At 35.4% G+C, this 21826-nt stretch overlaps 1 protein-coding gene across 2 annotated transcripts in view; it reads left to right on the forward strand.

The window, feature by feature from the left end:
- Positions 1–21826, forward strand: part of Gabra2 (gamma-aminobutyric acid type A receptor subunit alpha2) — a 134087-nt gene that overhangs the window by 91795 nt on the left and 20466 nt on the right. For both annotated transcript variants that reach the window (XM_048364540.1, XM_048364539.1), the window contains exons 6-7: positions 1383–1526; positions 2482–2634. In XM_048364540.1, coding sequence (XP_048220497.1) covers positions 1383–1526; positions 2482–2634 — 297 coding nt within the window. The remainder of the gene's footprint in view (positions 1–1382; positions 1527–2481; positions 2635–21826) is intronic.

Genomic DNA, 21826 nt, shown 5'->3' on the forward strand with positions numbered 1-21826 from the left:
TATAAATGTTATCCTACTAAACTATATACATAAAATATGTATACATACACACAGTTTTTAGAATCCTATTTCAAAATTATTTCATAAAATAATTAACTGTGGTTACAGATGAATGCAAGTGTAGTGCGAACATTATTTCACTGATATTAACATTAGAAGCAACAGTTCGAAAACCAGAAAACATGTAGCAAATAAAACAAACACATAAGCCTTCACTCTATTATTGATGCTTGAATAGAAATTGGTTTGTGATCTTAGACCTTCAATTACATTCAGTACCAAGACCACCCTAGCAAAGTGGTAATAGGTGAGAAAATACATACATGGTCAAGAAATAAGATTTCCAACATCCTGCTGAGTTGCAGGCAAAGATAGGTCAAGAGAAAACCGGTCTTTGTTCTCCTCAAATTGACAATTGTGACTGTGATACTGACTAAGGTTCAAAGACCAGGTATGAAGGATATTTGTAAGTATTCACATGAGTAGAAGCACATGAAAGTTCTTCAAAAGGTCCACACGGCAACAGGGGTTACTTTTTGCCAATTGTAGAGAGCCTGCCTGCATGGAAACTTTAGCTATTCCCTAGCCAGGCACACCAGAGGAACGAAATATCAGTGCAGAGCAAGGCTAAGAGCAGATGTATCACCTGTATTCAGCTCAGGAGACATCTCACTTCTGATAACTATGCATCTGTAGCCAATAAGCCATAGACATTATCTGTTATCTCCAATCTATATATGTTTTGTACCTTTGGAAATGCATACCATCACACCTTGGTCCCTTTGCTAATGCATACCTTAATGAACTGACGAACTTAAATTAATGTATTCACAGATAAAATTGCAATTTGTAGATTTACTGTTCTGCTTCATTTTATATGCTCTGAAATTAGTGCTCATTCTTCTAGGGAAATGCATTGTACCATAAAAATCAAGTTTACCTGTTAAATAATTTACTTTTGTATCCAGAAAACAATATCACTTTGGATTGAGTGCATTGTGACTCTCACTTTGTGAGTGGCCATGATGCCCAAATCAACTGTTGCCCTTAATTTTTTCTCATCTTGACCTTCTGCCTTGTTAAAGGGGAATGTTGGAACCTTTTTCGAGCACAGAGATTGCTTTTTCAGGCTCAAAACAGAAACTGGTTTTAACAAAGAGTTTATAATGAAACTTTGCTTATATTCATAATTGTCTCTTGCTCTATATACTTCACAGTAAAGGTTTAAATTCCAAGGATAGGTTTTACCATAAAATGTGATCTTTAAGCATTAATTCTTATTACATAGTAATTCCTTGAAATGTGAAGACTTTGATGTTGCATTCTATTGATGGTTAGTATTAAAGTACTCAAGGCATATTTTTTTTCTGATCTTTCAACAGATGCATATACAACCTCAGAAGTTACTTACATCTGGACTTACAATGCATCTGATTCAGTACAGGTTGCTCCTGATGGCTCAAGATTAAATCAGTATGACCTGCTAGGCCAATCAATTGGAAAAGAAACAATTAAATCTAGTACAGGTGAGTAAAATGGTTCTAAAAAAGGTCAGATTGTTTTAAAACTTTGCTCTTGAGGTCCACACACAAGCACCATACACTGCCTGGGAGCTTTTAAGACACTAAAAATCTTAGGCTTCACCCCTTCCTAAATCAGGATTTGCATTTTAATAAGATTCTGAAGACATTCATAGTGATATTAAAGTTTCAGAATTGGCCTAAAATATGTAGCATATTCAGAAAATGTTTGTCTTCTCAGCCTAGACAATTTTAGCATTAATATTCAAACTACTTATCACCATTTCTTTACTTTTCTAATTCTTTTTGTCTTATTCTGGATAATTTGATATTTTAATTCTTGATTTATTGATAATTATTATTGGCTTGTGTAGAAAGCTGTTTTTTAAAGCCATTTCTGAGGGTCACCCTGATCTAAGAAAAAAGAAGTTGTGTGGACTCATTATCTTACACCTGGTGACAATTAAAATGGGGGACGGGTTGGGTAGAAAAGAAGGTAGAGCGATCAGATGGAATAGACATACAGTGAAGAGAATTGGTGATGGGGTTCAAAGTAGAAAATCTGGGCCAGAAGACAAGGCAAGAGATCAACACTTTAAATAGCCTGGGAAGACTGAGTTAGATTAATCATACTATGCGTGGGAATAGGGTACACGAGCAAGCAGGATAACCCACCAACAGAGGGCCTTCTTGCATGCTGGAGTCCTGAGAAGTAGGCATGGCAGAGAGCAAAGCAGGTACCATGTCATGGGACATAGACTACAAGTCCCTTGCTACTATAGAATTTTACTTTTTAGTACTCTTACTGGGATAATGAAGCTTCTCAATTTTGTATGGTTTCAGGATATATGTGATCATTTTATGTATCGGGGATTATTCTTTTCTCTAATCCCTTTCACTTCCAAAATATTCCAACTATTGACTATTACAGTTTCTTAAGCATCTTAAATTTTTCTTCCAGGTGAATATACTGTAATGACAGCTCATTTCCACTTGAAAAGAAAAATTGGGTATTTTGTGATTCAGACCTATCTACCTTGCATCATGACTGTCATTCTCTCCCAAGTGTCATTCTGGCTTAACAGAGAATCTGTGCCTGCAAGAACTGTGTTTGGTGAGTGAATGCTGCACCTGTCTCAATGTAGCACAGTATGTTTCAAAGTGAACTTTCCAAAATTTCCCTGTCTTCACTCTCACATCAGTTTGTTGTCTATGAGCCAGGCAGTAATGGTTTCACTTCAAAGATGAGGAGACTGAGGCTCAGGGAGATAAAAATACAGAGGAGTGCCACACTTTTCATAAGGAATATAAACTCTAGGAAAGTATCCTGGAAATCCATTCTGTCTTCTCTCTGTTTAACCATGTTGTGATGAGCATTTCTATTCTTGCTAGTTCAAGAAGACTTTTCATAGAAGTTTTAACTCAGAACATAACACATTTGTAAGACTTTTCCTTTTGCTGTTAAATGACAAATATAATGTTAGTCCTTTAAGTTAGAGAGGAAATAAAAGAAAACAAAGAGAGAGGGGTGGAGAACACATTCCTGTCCATGATGAGTATGTCTGATTTTCTTGATCAAAACCAGATAGGAAGATTTCCAAAGTCAGAATATAGAAGCCATCCTTCTAGGCTTTTTGGTTTTTATTTGATTTCCTTTTGTTTTGAAATAAAGCATCTTTGAATTCTAAGTAAGACAGCCTGAGTACATTTATTAGTACATTTAATATTAGCATCCACTTTCTTGATTAAAACCATGCAGGAGCTTGGCTTCAGTGTCTCATGCCTGTATTCCTAGCTATTCAGAAGGATGAGATGTGAGGATCATGGTTCAAAGCCAGTCTGGGCAGTCATGAACGCTTATCTTTAACTGCTCAACAAAAAAAAGCAAGCAAGGAAGGAAGGAAGGAAGGAAGGAAGGAAGGAAGGAAGGAAGGAAGGAAGGAAGGAAGGAAGGAAGGAAAAGAAAGAAAGAAAGAAGAAGAAAGAAAGAAAGAAAGAAAGAAAGAAAGAAAGAAAGAAAGAAAGAAAGAAAGAAAGAAAGAAAGAGAGAGGAGGTCTGGTAGAGCACCAGCCCTAAGCAGAAAAGCCAAATGAGAGCACAAGGCTTTCAATTTAAGCTTAGGTGCAGGCACAAGAAACAAATAAACAAACCTTTCTAAAACAAATATAAAAAATTATGCATCCATGGTCATTTAGTTACTTTTTCTAAAATGCATGATATTAAGCTGAATATTTTGAATATTTTACAGCTATATAGTCTTTGTGCTTTTAGTCCATTCATACAGTCAAGAAAGTTTTACTGAGAATTCACTTTGTAAGGTACTTCACCAGACCCTAGAGATTAAATATAGATAAAATATTGTACCTTTAATTCAAATTAATGAGTGTGATGGATGACAGTGGAATAAGTAGAGAGGATAATGAAAATACAAGGTAAAGTCATTGTAGAAAAGCATATAAGATTGTTAACTTCATGGAAAAGGAGATCAGATACTGAAGGGGTAGGAATATCTATTTATATGAGTTGGATGTACAGAAAGAAAGAATTCTGCCTCTCTAACATAATAAAGAGGCTCCAAATGGGCATTATTCATTTTTCCATTTTCCAGATATTTTCATGACTGTTTAACAAAAACAGTAATGTTTCTTTTTCTTGGACTAAGTAATGCCCATCATTATGTTATTAGAGAACAATTTGTTTAGAGACTATGCTATTAATTATAAAGATAATTTATCTTTTAAATTACCAGTAAAAAGTATGTGTTAAAATTCCAAGAAAGTTGTGTAGAATTAATATAGAAAATATCTTGCTATTTTATTTTTTTGTTTTGTTATACTGGAAATTTATCATAGTGGATTGAACTCATGTTTCCACACATGCTACACATGCACTTCTTCACTCAGCTACACCCTCAGCCCTAAAAACAGAACATTTGCAGGTTCATTTTGATGGGAGAGTGCTAGATGTTCAAGGTATAAAATGTTTACAACATCATTTACAACTAGGGCTACCAATGAGATGATGATGGGTCTGTTCTGTCATGTACCAAATAATTACTCTAGATTTATACAGCTGAGGGCCAGGTATTTCCCACTCTGGGAGAGAATAAGAAATAGAGAGTAAGTCATAGAGGAGCAGTATTTATTTTAAAATATATATGCTACGAGTGGGGTGTAGCTCAATGGTACATCATGTGCCTAGCATGTGCAAGGAGATAGGTTTACTCCTGAACATTGCAAAAAATTTTTAAATGTATACATCTTTATATAAATAACAAAGTTTCTATGATGAAATTTAAGTAGGGATTTTTGTGCAAAATCAAATATAACAACATTAATAGTATTTGTATATTATTACAATGGATATGTTACAATGTCTATCAGGTTTTCTTTGTATTAAAATTACAAGCTTATGATCCATTCATTCTGGTTCATTACAGAACCATTGATGTAGTTTATGTTATACTGTATATGTTAGTTATTTTCCAAGCTTAAGACTTATTAAAGTTTTTGTGCTCAGCAACAAACAAATTGATATGTTCATGACTCATACTAAATTACCTTGAGTAATATAAAACTCAAAATGGATTCTTTTAAAAGGCTGTGCATTTAAGAAATTATATACAAGCTATATATAGGAAATAAACCTGTGTCTTATACAAGAATTGCACAGGAAAATTCCAAAGACGAATGATCTGCAAATTAAATTGATGTGTAGTTTTAAATGTGAATTAGATACAATCTGTTAAAACACTGACATTTTTACCTAGTAATACAGTAAAGAGTTCCCTTCCACCTTTCTCTCTGACATGTTGTAACTATTGTTATTATGACACCAATCCCATAGCATTATAACCATTCTGTATCATGCATATCTTAAACTATACAGCTTATGACATTGTGTGTTATAAAATATATGATTAGTGTGCAACAAATAATGTTGCAGAACTCAAAGTGGGAGCCATGACAATGACAACTACTCAGTCTTAAAATCACTAATGGAACAGAAATGGAAAGTTAATAGACATTCAATTCTAATCATCATCCCATGGGATTCTACTATTGCAAGTACAAAAAAAGGCTACAGGAAATTAAAAATGTATAGAATTGTAAAGATCATATTTTTCAGAGAAAAGTAAATTGACAGTATTAAAAGAAAAACAGAAAATGACTGCAGGAAATATTCATAAAGAGGTGGGCACAATTTTAGGAAATGTAATTGTGAAAGTGCTACGAACTGTACAGCAAACCTAGTAATCAATCTTAAGGTACACTGGAAGATTTAACATGTGGAAGTCAAGTAACACAATCTTCTAACTAAGAAGAAATGAAATCATTAAAGAAATTAGAAAATACTTGGAGATATCAAAATGAAAATACAGCATACTAAAATTAATGAAATACAGAGAAAAGAGTGATTAAAGGAAAATTTATAAAATAAGTATCGACAGCTTACAATACTAGTTAAATAAGAGGCTAGGAACAGAAGGCTTTTTATGTCAGAGAAAACGTAAAAGTTTACAAGACATTGTCTTTTCTTTTCAGAAGTATTCTTTTAACTTCCAAGCATATAAGTATTTACCTCATCTTGAAAATGACCAGCAAAAATCAGGAATGTAGGTATGGCTCAAATGATGAAGCACCAAACTAGGAAGTGTGAGGCCTTTACAGTACTTGTAAAAAATATGTTGGAAACAGATGACTATAAAATGTAGTATGTATTAATAATGGTCATACACAAAAGGATCAAGCAGAAATACATGCCACGTAATTGATGAATACTGAAAGCCTTATGTTTAATTTAAAAAGTCAGAGTTAGAGGTTACAGATTATGTGAATTATCCCAAAAAGGCAAATCTATAAAGACAGAAAGCTAAAATGGGTTATCAGAATATAGGTAGGTGAAGAGGAAACAGGGTGATGTCTAATATTGTACAAAATTTTTCTAGGGCTGATAAAAAACTTGAAAGTACAGAAATGATTGTTTCAGAACAGTGTAAATGCACAAAAGCCATTAAATTTAATACTTTTAAAATGATTAGTTATGCAAAGTGCTGATAAATCAGGACTAGTATCCTAGTTACTCAGGAAGCTGAGACCTTAGGATAGCAGTTAAATACGAGTAGGGCTTTTGCCAGCTAGGGCAGACAAATCCAAGAGGCTCTGTTTCCAGTTAACCAACCGAAAAGCCAGACCAGAGGCATGGAACAAGTGGTAGAGCATTAGCCATGAGCAAGAAAGCCAAGCAAGGATGTTAGGCTATGAGATGAAACCCTGAGATTCTCACCAAAAGAAAAACTGTTTCTCTATATGTTACATGAATCTCTTTGTTGTACAACATTCTTGAAAAGTCATGAATGGAAAAAAAAGTGTTTGCTTTGCATATTAACTATCTTCCCAACTCAGAGGGGTGTTTTTATGTATGTGTTTCAATTCTTGAAAGTTATTGAATTAAAGGCAAAAAAACTAACATGGCCCAAAATAACAGAAAAATGTTAATTTAAGGAAGGAAATGAGGTTAAATAATGTTCAGAGTAGCCATGATATAATATATAGGGAAAAATTAGAAATGAAATGTAGAAATGAAAAATAGAAATGAAGGGGCTGGGAATATGGTCTAGTGGCAAGAGTGCTTGCCTCGTATACATGAGGCCCTGAGTTCGATTCTCCAGCACCATGTATACAGAAAATGGCCAGAAGTGGTGCTGTAGCTCAAGTGGCAGAGTGCTAGACCTTGAGCAAAAATGAAGCCAGGGACAGTGCTCAGGCCCTGAGTTCACAGCCCAGGACTGGCCAAAAAAAAGAAAAAAAAAGAAAAATAGAAATGAAATGCTGCATCCGAAATGATATTCCAGAAAGACTCCCAAATTTATAGGTGAATATTTAATAAGATAGATAAAATAAGACAATTTATTAATTGTTCACAAAAGGTTGTGAGGAAATTGAAATATTTCATTGAAGTAAATGAAAGCAAGGATTTCATAGCCTCAATCATGTAGATGCATGTTTTTCATGAAGCTGATAAAAGACTATCTCTCAAAATGCAGAGATATGATAAACATATGAATAAATAAAAACTTAATTTTATATTTTATTTTTTAGTCTTCAAATTGTTTTACAAAGGAGATACAATTTAATATGTGTCCATTTATGTGTCCAGTACTTGTTGACCAGTCACCCTTTTCAGAGGCACATATTATGTTTCTCACTTCTTTTATCACATATGTATATTGAATAGTATGATGATATTCGTCTCCATTCTGTTTTCTATTCATTAGTCTCACTACAAATGCTTGACTTTGAATATGTAAAAGTTGTTAGTGTCATGGCTGTCCAATGTACAAATATAATAAATGTGTACACCTTTTTCAAAGTTTAACGATAAGTATAAGATAAAAAATGATAATCCAGACTATATTTGAGTATATCCATTATATATGAATTCATTACTCTACAGGGTGAAGTATCTAAAAATCCATATTTTCATATGAGTTGAAGCTGTTCTTAGGGGAGAAAAGTGTTCTTGTTACAATTTCTGCCAGTTATTCAATGTACATCCTGTACTATGAACATGACTTTGCATGAATACATGTGTAGGTACATGTGGTAGGGAGTAGGATGGTGGAACATGTGAAAGATAAATGTGCAAAGCCTGCCTAGAAATGACTGGTCTGCTGCTTCACTTCCTTAATCCAAGTTGCCTTCCTCCTTCTGGTGTTTTCTGCTACCTTGAGTGGGTGAACATTACCCAATGGACACAGCAGTTACCTAGGCAGTTTCTACCCACTCTAAAATGTTCACTGTAAATTCACAGTCAGGCTTACAATGTCTCTCCCTGGTGGGAGATCATTAAATCATCCCCAGTTTTTCTTATCCACAACCTAAAATAATCCACCGAAGTTAAAAAATAACCCTCTCCACCTCCCCATAATACCCCTATTACAGTTAAGAAATAGATATACCCTGAGAGACAGATACCAAATTTCTCAACTTCTCAATTCTTTCTAGCTTTCATGCTGTGAAAAGAATAATAGTGCAAACAAGATAGCGATCAAAAACGGTGAAAATATTTTGTGTTGTTCATTGGTAGTATTAGAGACTTTCCCCCATGATGCTAGATTTTATGTATTCATTTTCTGTATTCAAGTTCCTTTTCTTTGTTGTTTTAATTTTTTTAATCTTTATTGTATAGGTGATGAACAGGGGAGTTACAGTTACCCAAGTAAAGTAATGAGTTCATGTATTTTCCATTTCTTTCTTTTTTTTTTTTTTTTGCCAGTACTGGCCTTGGAATCAGGGCCTGAGCACTGTCCCTGGATTCTTTTTGCTCGAGGCTAGCAATCTGCCACTTGAGCCACAGCACCACTTCTGGCCGTTTTCTATATATGTGGTGCTGGGGAATCGAACCCAGGGCTTCATATATACGGGGCAAGCACTCTTGCCACTAGGCCATATTCCCAGCCCTCCATTTCTTTGGTAGTTAGGTAGAAACAGCTTGATGTCTTTCAAAGATCATAATCCAAAGGGACTGCCCTTGTATTTTATAATGATAAAAATCTCCTCTGATTTCCTCATGGAATTCATGCCCAATCCATTCAACACTCAATGAGCACCTATTTGTCAGCACCGTTCCAGCAGCTTATGAAACATCCTTGAACCAAAACAAACTCAAATCCCTTTGTGGTAAGGAATTTGCTTTCTGCTTCCAGTGAAGAAAGTACTTGGGTAAAGTTTGGAGATTGTGCTTTCAAGACTCTTGAGGGTAAAAGCATGTCTTCATCACATACCAACTTCTCTTCATGACACATTTGATTGTCTAACATTCTGACTCTGGTTCTCTTAGTTGTATAAGATTCTCTAAGACTCTATATAAGTAAGAAGTAACTGTGAAAAATTATGAAATTATTGATTCTATAGTTGAAGTCAAATCATTTTTGGATGTTGGGTAGCTGTATATGCTTTTCTGTGGTGTTTTTGTCTTAATGTGATATTCAGTAGATTGGAAAGTTTTTAAAATTAAGAACTATAATCATATATTTTCAGTAAGGTATATGTAGTTGGTAAAAATAGACAGGAGGTTTAAGTGCTTCACTTCACACAAAGTTCAAGGCATGTGCAAGGACACTATTGAGCAGCATACATACAATTCAGAGTAATTAAAACTCCAATGGGGTTTGTTTGAAGTGGTTATTTTTATTTTTTCTTCCAGGGATGTTTCTGACTCAGATTTACTTTTATACCAGAGAATCTGAATAGAATGGTTGGAGTACAAGAGTAATTTTTCCTGTGTAAAAGAAGTTTATGTGTAGGTGGTAGCGACATGAGCATCAGGCTCTCACCTGTTTATTTTCTTTTTTTTCTTTCTCTTCTGTCCCTCTTCTTTTCTTTCCTTCTTTCTCTTTATCTGTTTTTCCACGCTCACTTTTTCTTTCCTTTCTTCCTTTGTTTCTTTGTTTTTCTTTCTTTTTCTACTTACTTTCTCTCTCCCCCTCCCTTCCCTCCTCCCCCCTCCCTTCTCCCCTCCCTTCTCCCCTCCCTTCCCCCCTCCTTTCCCCCTCCCTTCCCCCCTCCATTCCTTCCTCCCTTCCTTCCTCCCTCCCTTCCTTCCTTCCTTTCTTTCTTTCTTTCTTTCTTTCTTTCTTTCTTTCTTTCTTTCTTTCTTTCTTTCTTTCTTTTGTTCTTTCTTTCTTTCCTTCTTTCTTCTTTCTTTCTTTCTTTCTTTCTTTCTTTCTTTCTTTCTTTCTTTCTTTCTTTCTTTCTTTCTTTCTTTCTTTCTTTCTTTCTTTCTTTCTTTCTCTCTCTCTTTCTTTCTCTCTTTGCCTTCCTTTCTCCCTACCTTCTTTCCTTATTTCCCTCCTTCCTTCCTTCTTTCTGTTTTAATATCCTTGGTCTATGATTTGGCTTTGAAATGGCTATGATATGACTATATTCCTACTAGAAGGAACAGGAAAATAGAAACGTCTGTGAAGAAGAGCAGACACTGTCTAGCTTTCCCGTCACCATAAAAAAAACTTATTCAGAAATCTCTATGTGGTTTTGTTCTATATCAGCTTTGTCCTTCGTGCATTCACAGGTGCTGGTCTTTGTGAGACAAGAGTCCAGTAGCACTCCACTGGCTCTCCATTAAAGACTCATAATTCAGCCAATAGTCTGTGTCTCAAACTAATATTCTTTTACTAGAAGAGGGACTGAGAAATTGTCATCTTGAGTAAATTCAGTGTTATTGTATTTAAGTTGACTTCCTGTTATATTGGCTATTGCTTCTACTTTGATGCAAATATGTTGTCAACATAGCCAAGGTGATCTTTTCAAAATGTGAATCAGATAATCTCATTCCTGCACTCCAAACCATTGATTAGCTTGCTAGAATATGCAAAATAAAAGCCAAAGGCACAAGGGAAATGAGTATGTCCTTATTTAGTGTGAACTTCCTTCTCCTCCAGACTCACTCTTTGGTCCCTTCCCATCTTCAGCCTTCACCTAATATCCACACTAGTAAACTTTTCATGAAGAGCTTGAAAGGCATTTACCTACCACCTATGTCTTGGATTTCTCTTTCCCCAGACATCTGTGCCTTGAATTCTTGTGCCTCTTGAAGTCTTTTCTCAATAATCATGTTCTCAGAGATGCAAACTAGACTGGCTGATTTACAGTTGAAACAGTTTCCCATTCTGACTGTTTTTCCTTCCAACAGACCTACTCTATCTATCTTGTATTTTTTTGTCCATCACATGTATCATCTTCTAACACTCTACCAAAAATTTGTTTTGCTTAATTTCTGGCTCCCTAATGAAAAGTTTAACTTCAGGAATGCAGATTTGTGTTTGCTTGTTTTTGTTTTTCTCTCTCTTTTAAACTAAGAAGAACATTGTATAACATCCAGAATATAATAGGCTCCCAATTGCTATGTGTTAACAGATTGATGCATGCTGAATAAGAAAAAAAGATTTCCATTTCACAAGTATAAAAAAATTATTTTTGCTGAGTGCCCAGGCCTCATGCCTGCAATCCTAGCTACTCAGGTGGCTGAGATGTGAGGACTGCAGTTTGAAGCCTGCCTGGGCAGGAAAGTCTGCCAGACTCTGTCCAATAAACTACTCAGAAAAAACTGGAAGTTGTACGGTGGTTCAAGTGGTAGAGTGCTAGCCTTGAGTACAAAGAATCTCGAGGATAGTGTTCGGATGCTGAGTTCAAGCCCTAGGACTGGCAAAAAGAAAGCGTTTTCTATAGATGAGAAATAATTACCATTTTATGTTTTGAGCATTAGTAAGTAGTTTTATTAAATAAAGTTTCTGGGACCATTTAACGTCCCTAAACAATAAGTTTCTTGCATAATAGCCATAATATGTTATATAATTTAAGGGAGAGGAGCATATAATTCCACTTTTGAAGACAATTAAAAGCAATATTTTAACATAGTTATGTGTGCATTTGTACAATTATATGGGCTAATATTTCCCACTTATTAAGACAAAAAAATCAGAGGCTTTGGTAAAGCAGCGAGTTATTCATATTCTTACAAGATAACCCTTCAGTGAAACTGAATAGCAGATTCCCCTTTAAGATTTTTATTTACCCTAGCTCGAACCACTCTGTTGCTCACTTTACCTGAATTGGTTTCCTGCCTAGTCCCTGTTATATTTGCACTCTGTTGAGCATGGGTGTGGATATAGGAAAGCGTATTGCACAAATCCAGAACAAAACAACAAATGTCAAAGTGAAAATACCAGAAAGTCATACCAGAATTCATGGGAAGCCTGGACAAGGCAGAAATTATTTCAGCAAAATTCATTCCCAGTCCCTGTCTTCCAGAAGTCAAGGGCTGCATGGTGCTGACAGGAGGCACACCTGACACCTGACTTTGGCAGAAGGCAACACATGCTAATCAGATGCCAGCTGCCAGCCCACCAGCTGCCCTCCTCCCTGCTGCTGTCAGAGTTTAATCTTAGTCTTCCCCACCGCCAATTAGGAATGTGACTGAACCACAAGTCTCTAATAATCTATGAAAAGGGAAAGTTGAGAGCTTTGTTATTTCCTGTTCAGGCTGAGAAACTGTTTCAAGAATATAGGTACTCAGCAAAACTTGACCAATATGAATGAATTACTGTGATGTGATTGGAAAGGCATAGGGTTATTAAAGTATATGTGATGGTCTTGTTTTGCTGATTTTCTAAATTAATTTTAAAGCTTTGATAGGGGTAAGTAATGACTACTTTACCATAATTGTAATAACTCATGACACAAGATCAGCTAACCCAGTTGCATTTGCTACATTGTAATCTATGTAATAATAGTGAGGAAATACTACAAAAATTAGTATATATTAAAAATCTTCTATATGCGGTACACTGGACAAGGCAGGTTAAACTTGTTTATTAATTCAGAAATGAAAAGAATCTCTAGTTAGGAGGAGTAATACCATTTCCCCCTTTACAGACTAGAATATTGAGACACAGAACTGTTAAAAGGCTACTGCTCAACTATCAAACAACAGCTCAGTACCCAAGAAAGAACCTGACTTGCAAATGATCTGACTCTAATGCTGTTGATCTTTCTACTCCATGGTGCCAGCAAATTGCTTTTTCTTTTTTCTTTTTTGCTGTTCTGGAGGTTGAACTTTGGGTCTGGGTGCATTATTCCTAAGCTCCTTTGATCAAGGCTAGCACTTTATCCCTTGAGCTACAGCACCATTTCCAGCTTTTTCTGTGATTAGAGTCTCATGTACTTTTCTGTCCCTGCTGACTTTCAACCTCAATCCTCACAACTCAGCCTTGTGAATAATTAGGATTACAGACGTGAGCCAACAGCACCCGGCCCTCATTTTTTATTTTAGTCAATCAGAAATATCTTGGATGATTGCTTCATCCATAGACAATTTCTTTCTGTATACCAAGTTCACTAAATGTAGTTCAGAATTTGGACAAACATTTGGATTCGTATTCTATTAACAGCGAGAGTAAATGTATTTGGGGTATTTTGGATAGCTTTCTCTACAACAAAACTTGTTACTGTAAGATTATGGAGATAGTTACTAAGAAAAAAATGGCTTTCAAAGTTCTCTACTATCCAAAAGAGCTAGTTTATATTTTTAGGCACAGTTAACCAAGTAAACCTGTGTAGTTACTTAACTTAGCATTGACTTGGTCATTAGAAATCCTACTTGATTACTACTTTTGATGATATTTACCAAACTCATTCCCCCATAGTCTACTTGAGCTTAAACTTTATGTGTGAAAACTTTATAAATATGTAAGGGAGTTTACAGTGTGTGTTTGTTTGTGTGTGTGTGTGTGTTGGTACTGTTGTTTGAATTTAAGGTCTCATACACATTTGGCTTTTTCTCTCAAGGCTGGCACTCTACTACTTGAACCACATTTTCACTCCTGACTCTTTAATGATTAATTAGAGACAAGTGTTTATTGGATTTATCTGCTTGGGCTATCTTGGATCTGGGATATTCAGATTCTGTCATTGTTAGTAGCCAGTATTACAAGCATGAGCCACCAGAGCCCACCTAAGAGAGTTTGTCTTATTTTGTTTTAGCTTTATATTTTGTAGATGGAGTCTTCACTTAAGTTTGAAATCATAATGTAGAAAATAATGACTTCTCTACTGTGATTTTGCCTTTTTACAGGATTAGGTCACCACTAAATAGTGACATAGTTACTTTCACTAGAACAAAATTTTGAGCACATATCTATTCTTAGCCTTATAATTCTCAGAAAAGAATAAAAACTATTATTTATTTTAATATGTTCCATTCTTCCAAAAATGATTTCCTGTTGGATAACTTTTGTGATAAAATTTTCTAATAATGTATTATTCATCATGAATAACAATCTCTTCTTAGTTAAAGCACCTCAGGGAGTTATAAGAAATTTCCCAAACGATTAACATTTACATAGCAATACAATTTACAAGACTGAATTAGAAAACGGAATTGATAACAATGGGGAGTTTTACAGAAAAAAAAAGCTTTCTTTTTTTTTTTTTTGCCAGTCCTGGGGCTTGAACTCAGGGCCTGAGCACTGTCCCTGGCTTCTTTTTGCTCAAGGCTAGCATAGCACTCTGCCACTTGAGCCATAGCACCATTTCTGGCTTTTTCAATGTATGTGGTGCTGAGGAATCGAACCCAGGGCTTCATGTATATGGGACGAGCACTTTACCACTAGGCCATATTCCCAGCCCCGAAAAAAAAGCTTTCTTTAGACTTCTATGCTTTTTTTAATCATTACTTATTTATTGTCAAATTGATGTACAGAGGGGCAACAGTTTCATACATAAGGCAGTGGGTACATTTCTTATACAATTTGTTACCTCCTCCCTCATTTTCCTCTCCCCCTTTCTCTCTCCCCCCATGCGTTGTTCAGTTGTTTTACACCAAATGGTTTTGTAAGTATTGCTTTTTGGAGTCGTTTGTCTTTTTATCCTTTGTCTCTAGATTTTGATATTCCCTTTCCCTTCCCTATTTCTAATACTGGTATATACAGTATCCAGGGTTCTCAGATGAGATACAGTGATAGCACGGGGGCAACCTATTCTTTTATTATATTACTATAGTCCTGAAAACCATATTATTTTAACTTGAATGCATAAAGTTTCAATATCATTATGTCTCCTAGCAGTTGTCAAGCAACATTGGGTGAAAGAGTAGGCATATAGAGACATGCATATTTGACCATCCTTAGGCCATGGCTTTTGTAATTCAGAAACTCTAGCCCATTCTAAATTTCATGTGAGATTGGATGTGGATCACACTAGATTGCTTGGAAATCACTTTTCAAATGCAACGGATTATTACTGCAAGAGATTGTTCTTAAGTCATGATACTGCGGAATCAATTTTCCAAGCAAGCTATCAGATTTTGACTAACTGTGCTACATCTTTGTAGCAATCTTCGAACAGAATAGCGCAGTCGATGATGGGTTTAGTGGGATCAGAATTAGTGAGTCTATTTGAAAAAGATCCTAGATTTTGCTGGAAGAATGGTAAAGATTCTAACTCATGGTTCCCTTTCTCTTTTTGTATGAGCAACATTAAATTCTTTCTCAAGGTAAGAAAGAATAACTAAAAGAAAATAATAATAACAATGATAAAAGGAATAGCAACAATAGTAATAATACCTAGGTGCCAGTGTCTCATGCTTATAATCCTAGATACCCAAGAGGCTGAGATTTGAAGACCACAGTTCAAAGTTAGCTTGGGCAGGAAAGTTCATGAGACTCTCATCTCCAGTTCGCCACCAGAAAACAGGAAGTGGCACTGTGGCTCAAAGTGGTAGAAGCCTTGACTGCAAAAGCTCAGGAACTGTGCCCAGGATTTATATTCAAAACCCATAACCAACAAAAAATAAATAAAATAAACGACCTCTCCAAGATTTATTGGTAGATACTTTAGTAGTATTATCCCTGTGTCCTTTGATTTATTTAAACTACCACTAGATGAGCCTCTGTGTCTTTAATTAGGAAGTTCAGTTCTTTTATGGTATTTGCTTAGGGGTCTTGCTTGAGTTTAGAAAATACAAAGTAATTAGAGACCTCTGTAGTAGACAGGTTCTATAAATGTCTATAAATACATATTTTAACTCCCATTTTAGAGCTAAAATGATTGAGGTTCAGAATTAAAGGAGAAAGAGAGATAGATAGATAGATAGAGAGAGAGAGAGAGAGAGAGAGAACAATACTTATAAAGCAACTTTATATTCTTAAATTTTATCTTCCTAACCATCCAGAAAACCATATTTCCACTTTGAAGGTGAGGAAATTCTGTCTGTCTGTCTGTCTATCTATCCATCCATCCATCTAACTATCTATCTATCTATCAACCTATCTATCAATCTAGCTATCATCTATCTGTCTTGTGTGTTCATGTATGCATGCATGCCAGTATTGGGGCTTGCACATACAGTCTGGAGGAGGTACCTTAGCTTTTTTTCTTTTTTTACTAAAGCCTGGTGCTCTATGACTTGAGCCACAGTTCCAGTTCCAGAAAGGGGAAATCTGGAAGCCTAGCCTGCCATTGCTATGGCAGAGGCAGAGGCCAAACTTCTCCGTTGTTTTAGTGTCCATTTTTCTCCAGACATATCTTTTTCCCAAAGTATTATTTATCTATTTATTATTCCTTCATTTTTTCTTTTTTAAGTTTAATTTTATTGTCAAGGTGATGTATACAGTGGTTACAGTTATGTACATAAGGTAGTGAGTACATTCATTTATTATTAATTCATTTACTTATTCATTTGTTTTATGCTTTAGAAAGGATTTATTTTAGTATATCAGGGTTAAGTAGTAGGGGGAAATAGAGAAAGAGAGAAAGAAAAATCTTGTCTTGCTCTCTCCATTCAGGAAATAGTTAAAGAGCCCTTCTTAAGAAGTTAAAACACTTCGGTGCATAGTCAATTTTAAAATCTATAAAGATCTCAATGGGCACACCAGTAAAATGTTAGAGTTAGACTAATGATATTAAATGATAGATGATATGGCTATATAAGCAACCCTGAAAACTTATAATACCGTGGTAAAACATGTGGAGTGTAGAGCTAGGAGATTTGCATTTCTATCTTCCTGCTAGTGTTTAGTAACAGTACCATCTTCAGTAAGGCTGTAAACCTTGCTTAGCTTCAGTTTCTTCATGTCAGTGAGAATAAGATATATAACAGGTTTGCTATGATGACTATAGAAATACATAGAAACAAGAGTAACTGACCTATAGTTAGTGCTCTGTATTATGCTTTTAAACTATTCTATCTGAAATAATGATGAGACTTATGGACAAAGTCATCAATTTGTACATTTTTAAATCATATTTTCCTGTAGAAATCACATTTTTTCTATTCTAAGGTTTGTAGTGGAATAAGATTTTTATTTACAATTTTGTTAAATTAATTCTTTTATCCAAGGGAACAATGTATAATGAGTAGTTGTCATGGCTGGCATATGAAGTCTGTGGCAGTTTTTCAAGAAGAGCACTTTCCCACAAGCTACGCAGAGTGCGTGGGCATAAGACAGGCATGGAAATAAATAAATGAAACAAAGGGTCATAGCAGCTGGATAAAATATTACGAAATATGCTAGTTGCAAGAAAAGAGAAGCAGTTGTCTCAAAGGAAGCCAAAGAAGCCCACAGGGAAGAATCACATCAAGCTTTGCAGATTAGGCCAAATTTTAAGCACAAGATACCCAGTTATCAAAAGCTACATGAAAATTGTGAACAAGTTCTATGTTTATATTTCTACATTAATATTATCTATGTCTATACTTCAGACATGGATTTATTTTATTCATTCATGGCTTTATATCACATATTAAGGCTACTGATTAGTACTTGAAGGATATCTTAAGCAAGGAAATAACTGGCTCCTTTTAGTTTGGGGAAAACTATTAGGGTAAAGATTGCATGAAATAAATAAAAATCGAGTGAGAATGTATGCAGAATCACAAAATAGATAATTCACATCATCCAGATGAGATTCAGTTTGTGTATGTATGATACACATGTGTATACATATGATATATGTACTTGATACACATGGATGCATACATACATGTAAAGAATTGCAATATATTAATATGTGTTATGCCATGGGAATGCCAAGAAATATATTTCATAAAAGATAGGATCCAAGTGGATTTGGAAAAATTCTTCACCCTCACAACTTGAGGCTCCACACTGATTCCTACATTTTGGATCACATATTTAGTATATGTGAATATGTTTTTATATTCATGCTTACTGTAGAGATACTTCATTTTGTACATGAAGATCATTGACATCTTATTAATTTAATATCTAGGATATTCAGATGAAAAATTTATTTTTGAAACATTATTGTGGGAATTTTTTCTTACTTTTTAGCTTACGAGTTTTCTTGTTCTTTTGTTGAAAACATTAAAAACACTTTAGCCTGTTGCCAAAAATGAAATGAAGACAGTTGAAGTTAGGGGGCAGAGGATTTAGGCAAACTTCAGATAAATAGTGATTAAGTCCTTTGAATTCTTAAATTCTCATTTTATTGACACAGTATGGTATAGACACAGTAATATCATACCATCCTTCTGAAATTGCATTAAAATTCATTTTAACTTAGTTTTATATGTTTTCAAATTCCTCTTCTGAAGAGTAAGTGATAAGCTACTTAGTAAACTACAAATCAACCAAGTTTGCTATTTGATTTTTCTGGCCATATTCAGGGATCTCTGAATTTAGCTTGATTATCAGTCATGTGGTGACATTAGTTAATTTCTTAATTCCAAAAAGTTGCCTATATTCAGAAATACAGGCAGTACCTTAATAAAATATTACCCAATTTTGATTATCTTCCAATTCCAACTACCCAGAACAAAATTAAAAGGAAAAAGAAAAAAAAATCTAGAAGAAAAGGATGGTGTGGCCTTGTTTGTGATCATTTAGGTAAATGCCCAGGAGTGGGAGAGCAGGGTCATAAGGAAGCTCTACATTTGTTCTTTTTGAGGAACGTCCGTACTGCTTTCCAAGGTTACACTCCCACCAACAGTGTAGTAAGGTTCCCTTTTGGCCACATCCCTGCCAGAAGCTGCTATTATTTGTTTTCTTGCTAATGACCATTCTCACTGGGGGGGTGGGGGGGTAGGGGTGTTTGAGGTATAATCTCAATGTAGTTTTGACTTGCATTTCTTTTATGAACATAGATATCAAACATTTCTTCACGTATATATTGGCCATTTTTATTTCCTCTCCAGAGATGTGTTTTTTTAATTATTGAGTCCAATTATTAATGAGGTGGTTGTTTTTTTTGAGAATTTGTTTTTTGGTAGTTTAATTTTTTGAGCTCTCAGTATATTTTTGATATGAGGTCCTTGTTGGTTGTATAGTTAGTGAAGATCTCTCAGTCTGGAGGCTTTCTATTTTTCTTGCTAGCTGTGTCCTTTGCAATGCAGAAGCTCTGCAGTTTAATGTAACCTCATTTATCGAGCCTTTCTTTGATTTGTTGTGTTTCTTGGACTTCATTTGGGAAATTTCAACCTAGTCCTAGTATTTCCCCTATCACTTACTGTAGTATTTTCAGGGTATCTGTTCTTACCTCAAGATCTTTGATTGTGGTGCATGGCAATATACAAGGATCTAACTTCAGTTTTCTACATGTGAATAGCCAATTCTGTTAGCACCATTTGTTGAAGAGGCTGTTTTTCTTTCCTCTGATGTTTAGGTTCCCTTATGAAAAATTAGGTTGCCATAGGTCTGTGAGATCATTTCTGGGTCTTCAATTCTATCCCATTGGTCCTCAGGCCTGTTCATGTGCTGGTTCCAAGCTATTTTAATGACAATGGCTTTATAATAAGAGTTTGAAGTTTGATATTGATATCACTCTAGCACACTTCTTCCTGCTTAGGATTGTTTGTGCTATTCAGGGTCTTTGTTATTCCATACGATTTTTGGATTGCTTCTTTTTCATTAAAGAATGCTGTTGGGATATTAATAAGTATTGCACTTAAATTTTAGATCGCTTTTGGATAAATTGCCAAATGATCACAAACAAAACCCAATAAAAATTCCAGGACAACTATGCTTATTTACAGCATTATTTACCATAGGTAAGCTATGGAATCAACCCATATGCCCCTCAGTAGTTGAATGGGTCAAACAAATGTGGCATATATACTCAATGGAATTCTATGCTTCCAGCAGAAAGAATGACATTGCTCCATTCATAAGGAGATGGAAAGGCTTGGAAAAAATCATATTAAGTAAGCCAGAAACAAAGAAACATAAACTGCATGGCTTCCTTCATTGGTAATAATTAGTATATGCTTAGGATAGTCTTAACAGAGGTCCACAATATCCCAATAGCTACATATATATGACCACATAAAATTATGCTAATGGAAATGATCCCTAGAGTATGGAAACAAGAGGGTTATTTTGGTTGTTCTTTTAGTTTGGTTTTCTTTTTAGTGTATTGCTTGCAGCTATTTCTTTTTTTTATTTATTTATTATTTATTTTTTTTTGCCCAGTCCTGGGCTTTGGACTCAGGGCCTGAGCACTGTCCCTGGCTTCTTCCCGCTCAAGGCTAGCACTCTGCCACTTGAGCCACAGCGCCGCTTCTGGCCGTTTTCTGTATATGTGGTGCTGGGGAATCGAACCTAGGGCCTCGTGTATCCGAGGCAGGCACTCTTGCCACTAGGCTATATCCCCAGCCCCGCAGCTATTTCTTTTGTCCTTCATTTTTTACCTCCTCTGGTTTATTACTCTTAGTCACTGTTTCTGATTTAGAAATCCTTTTCCTTGTCTATAAGTTTATCTGATTTGGGAAAGGGAAGGGGAATCACAAAAATGGTGAGACAAAGGGTGAACCAATGCAACAGTGATACTCACTAGGCATTATGTTGCAAATGAACTTTACAACTTGAGGGGAAGAGAAATAAAGGTGAAGGAAAGTAGGAGAAAATAAATTAGGGGGTATTACAGTTTATGTAATTGTAACATCCCCTCTATAATACAATGCAATTTCAAAAAAGAAAGGAATAAACGTTTTCTTTCTTGTAAAAGTGAAGTACAGAGGGGGTCACAGTTTTTAGGTAAGGCAGTGAGTACATTTCTTATCCAACTTGTTATCTCTGCCCTCATTTTCCCCCACCTTCCCCTCCCTCTTTCCCACTCTCCCCATGTAGTGTACAGCTATTTACACCAAATGGTTTTGTAAGCATTGCTTTTGGAATGGTTTGTTTTTTTATTTTTGTCTCTTGATTTTGGTATTCCCTTTACCTTCCCTAGTTCTAATACACACATATACAGTATCAAGGGTATTAAGATCAGATAAAGTGATAGCGGGGTAAAAACCATGGAAAGGGAATATGAGGGGGAAAAAAGGGTACTGTTTCACATGGCATGCTGAAAATAATTACAAAACTGATAAAACACTTGTGTCCATAACGTAGAGTTCATTTCACTTAGCATCATCTTATGTGTTCATAAGGGCATAGCTATTGGGCTCTTGTGATCTTCTGCTATGACTAGCCTAAACCTGTAGTAATTATTCCCTATGAGGGAAACCATAGAGTCCATGTTTTTTGGCCTGGCTCACTTTACTTTCCATAATTTTCTCCAAGTCCTTCCATTTCCTTAAGAATGGGGCAATGCCATTCTTTCAGATAGAGGCATAGAATTCCATTGTGTACATGTACCGCATTTTCCTGATCCACTTGTCTACTGAAGGGAATCTGGGTTGGTTCCATATTTTAGCAATGACAAATTGTGCTGCGATGAACATTGCTCTGCTGGTGGTTTTAGTGTGGTCTTGCTTGTAATTTTTTGGGTAGATGCTCAAAAGT

The sequence above is a fragment of the Perognathus longimembris genome, chromosome 16 (genome assembly GCF_023159225.1).
Source record: "Perognathus longimembris pacificus isolate PPM17 chromosome 16, ASM2315922v1, whole genome shotgun sequence".
NCBI lineage: Eukaryota > Metazoa > Chordata > Mammalia > Rodentia > Heteromyidae > Perognathus > Perognathus longimembris.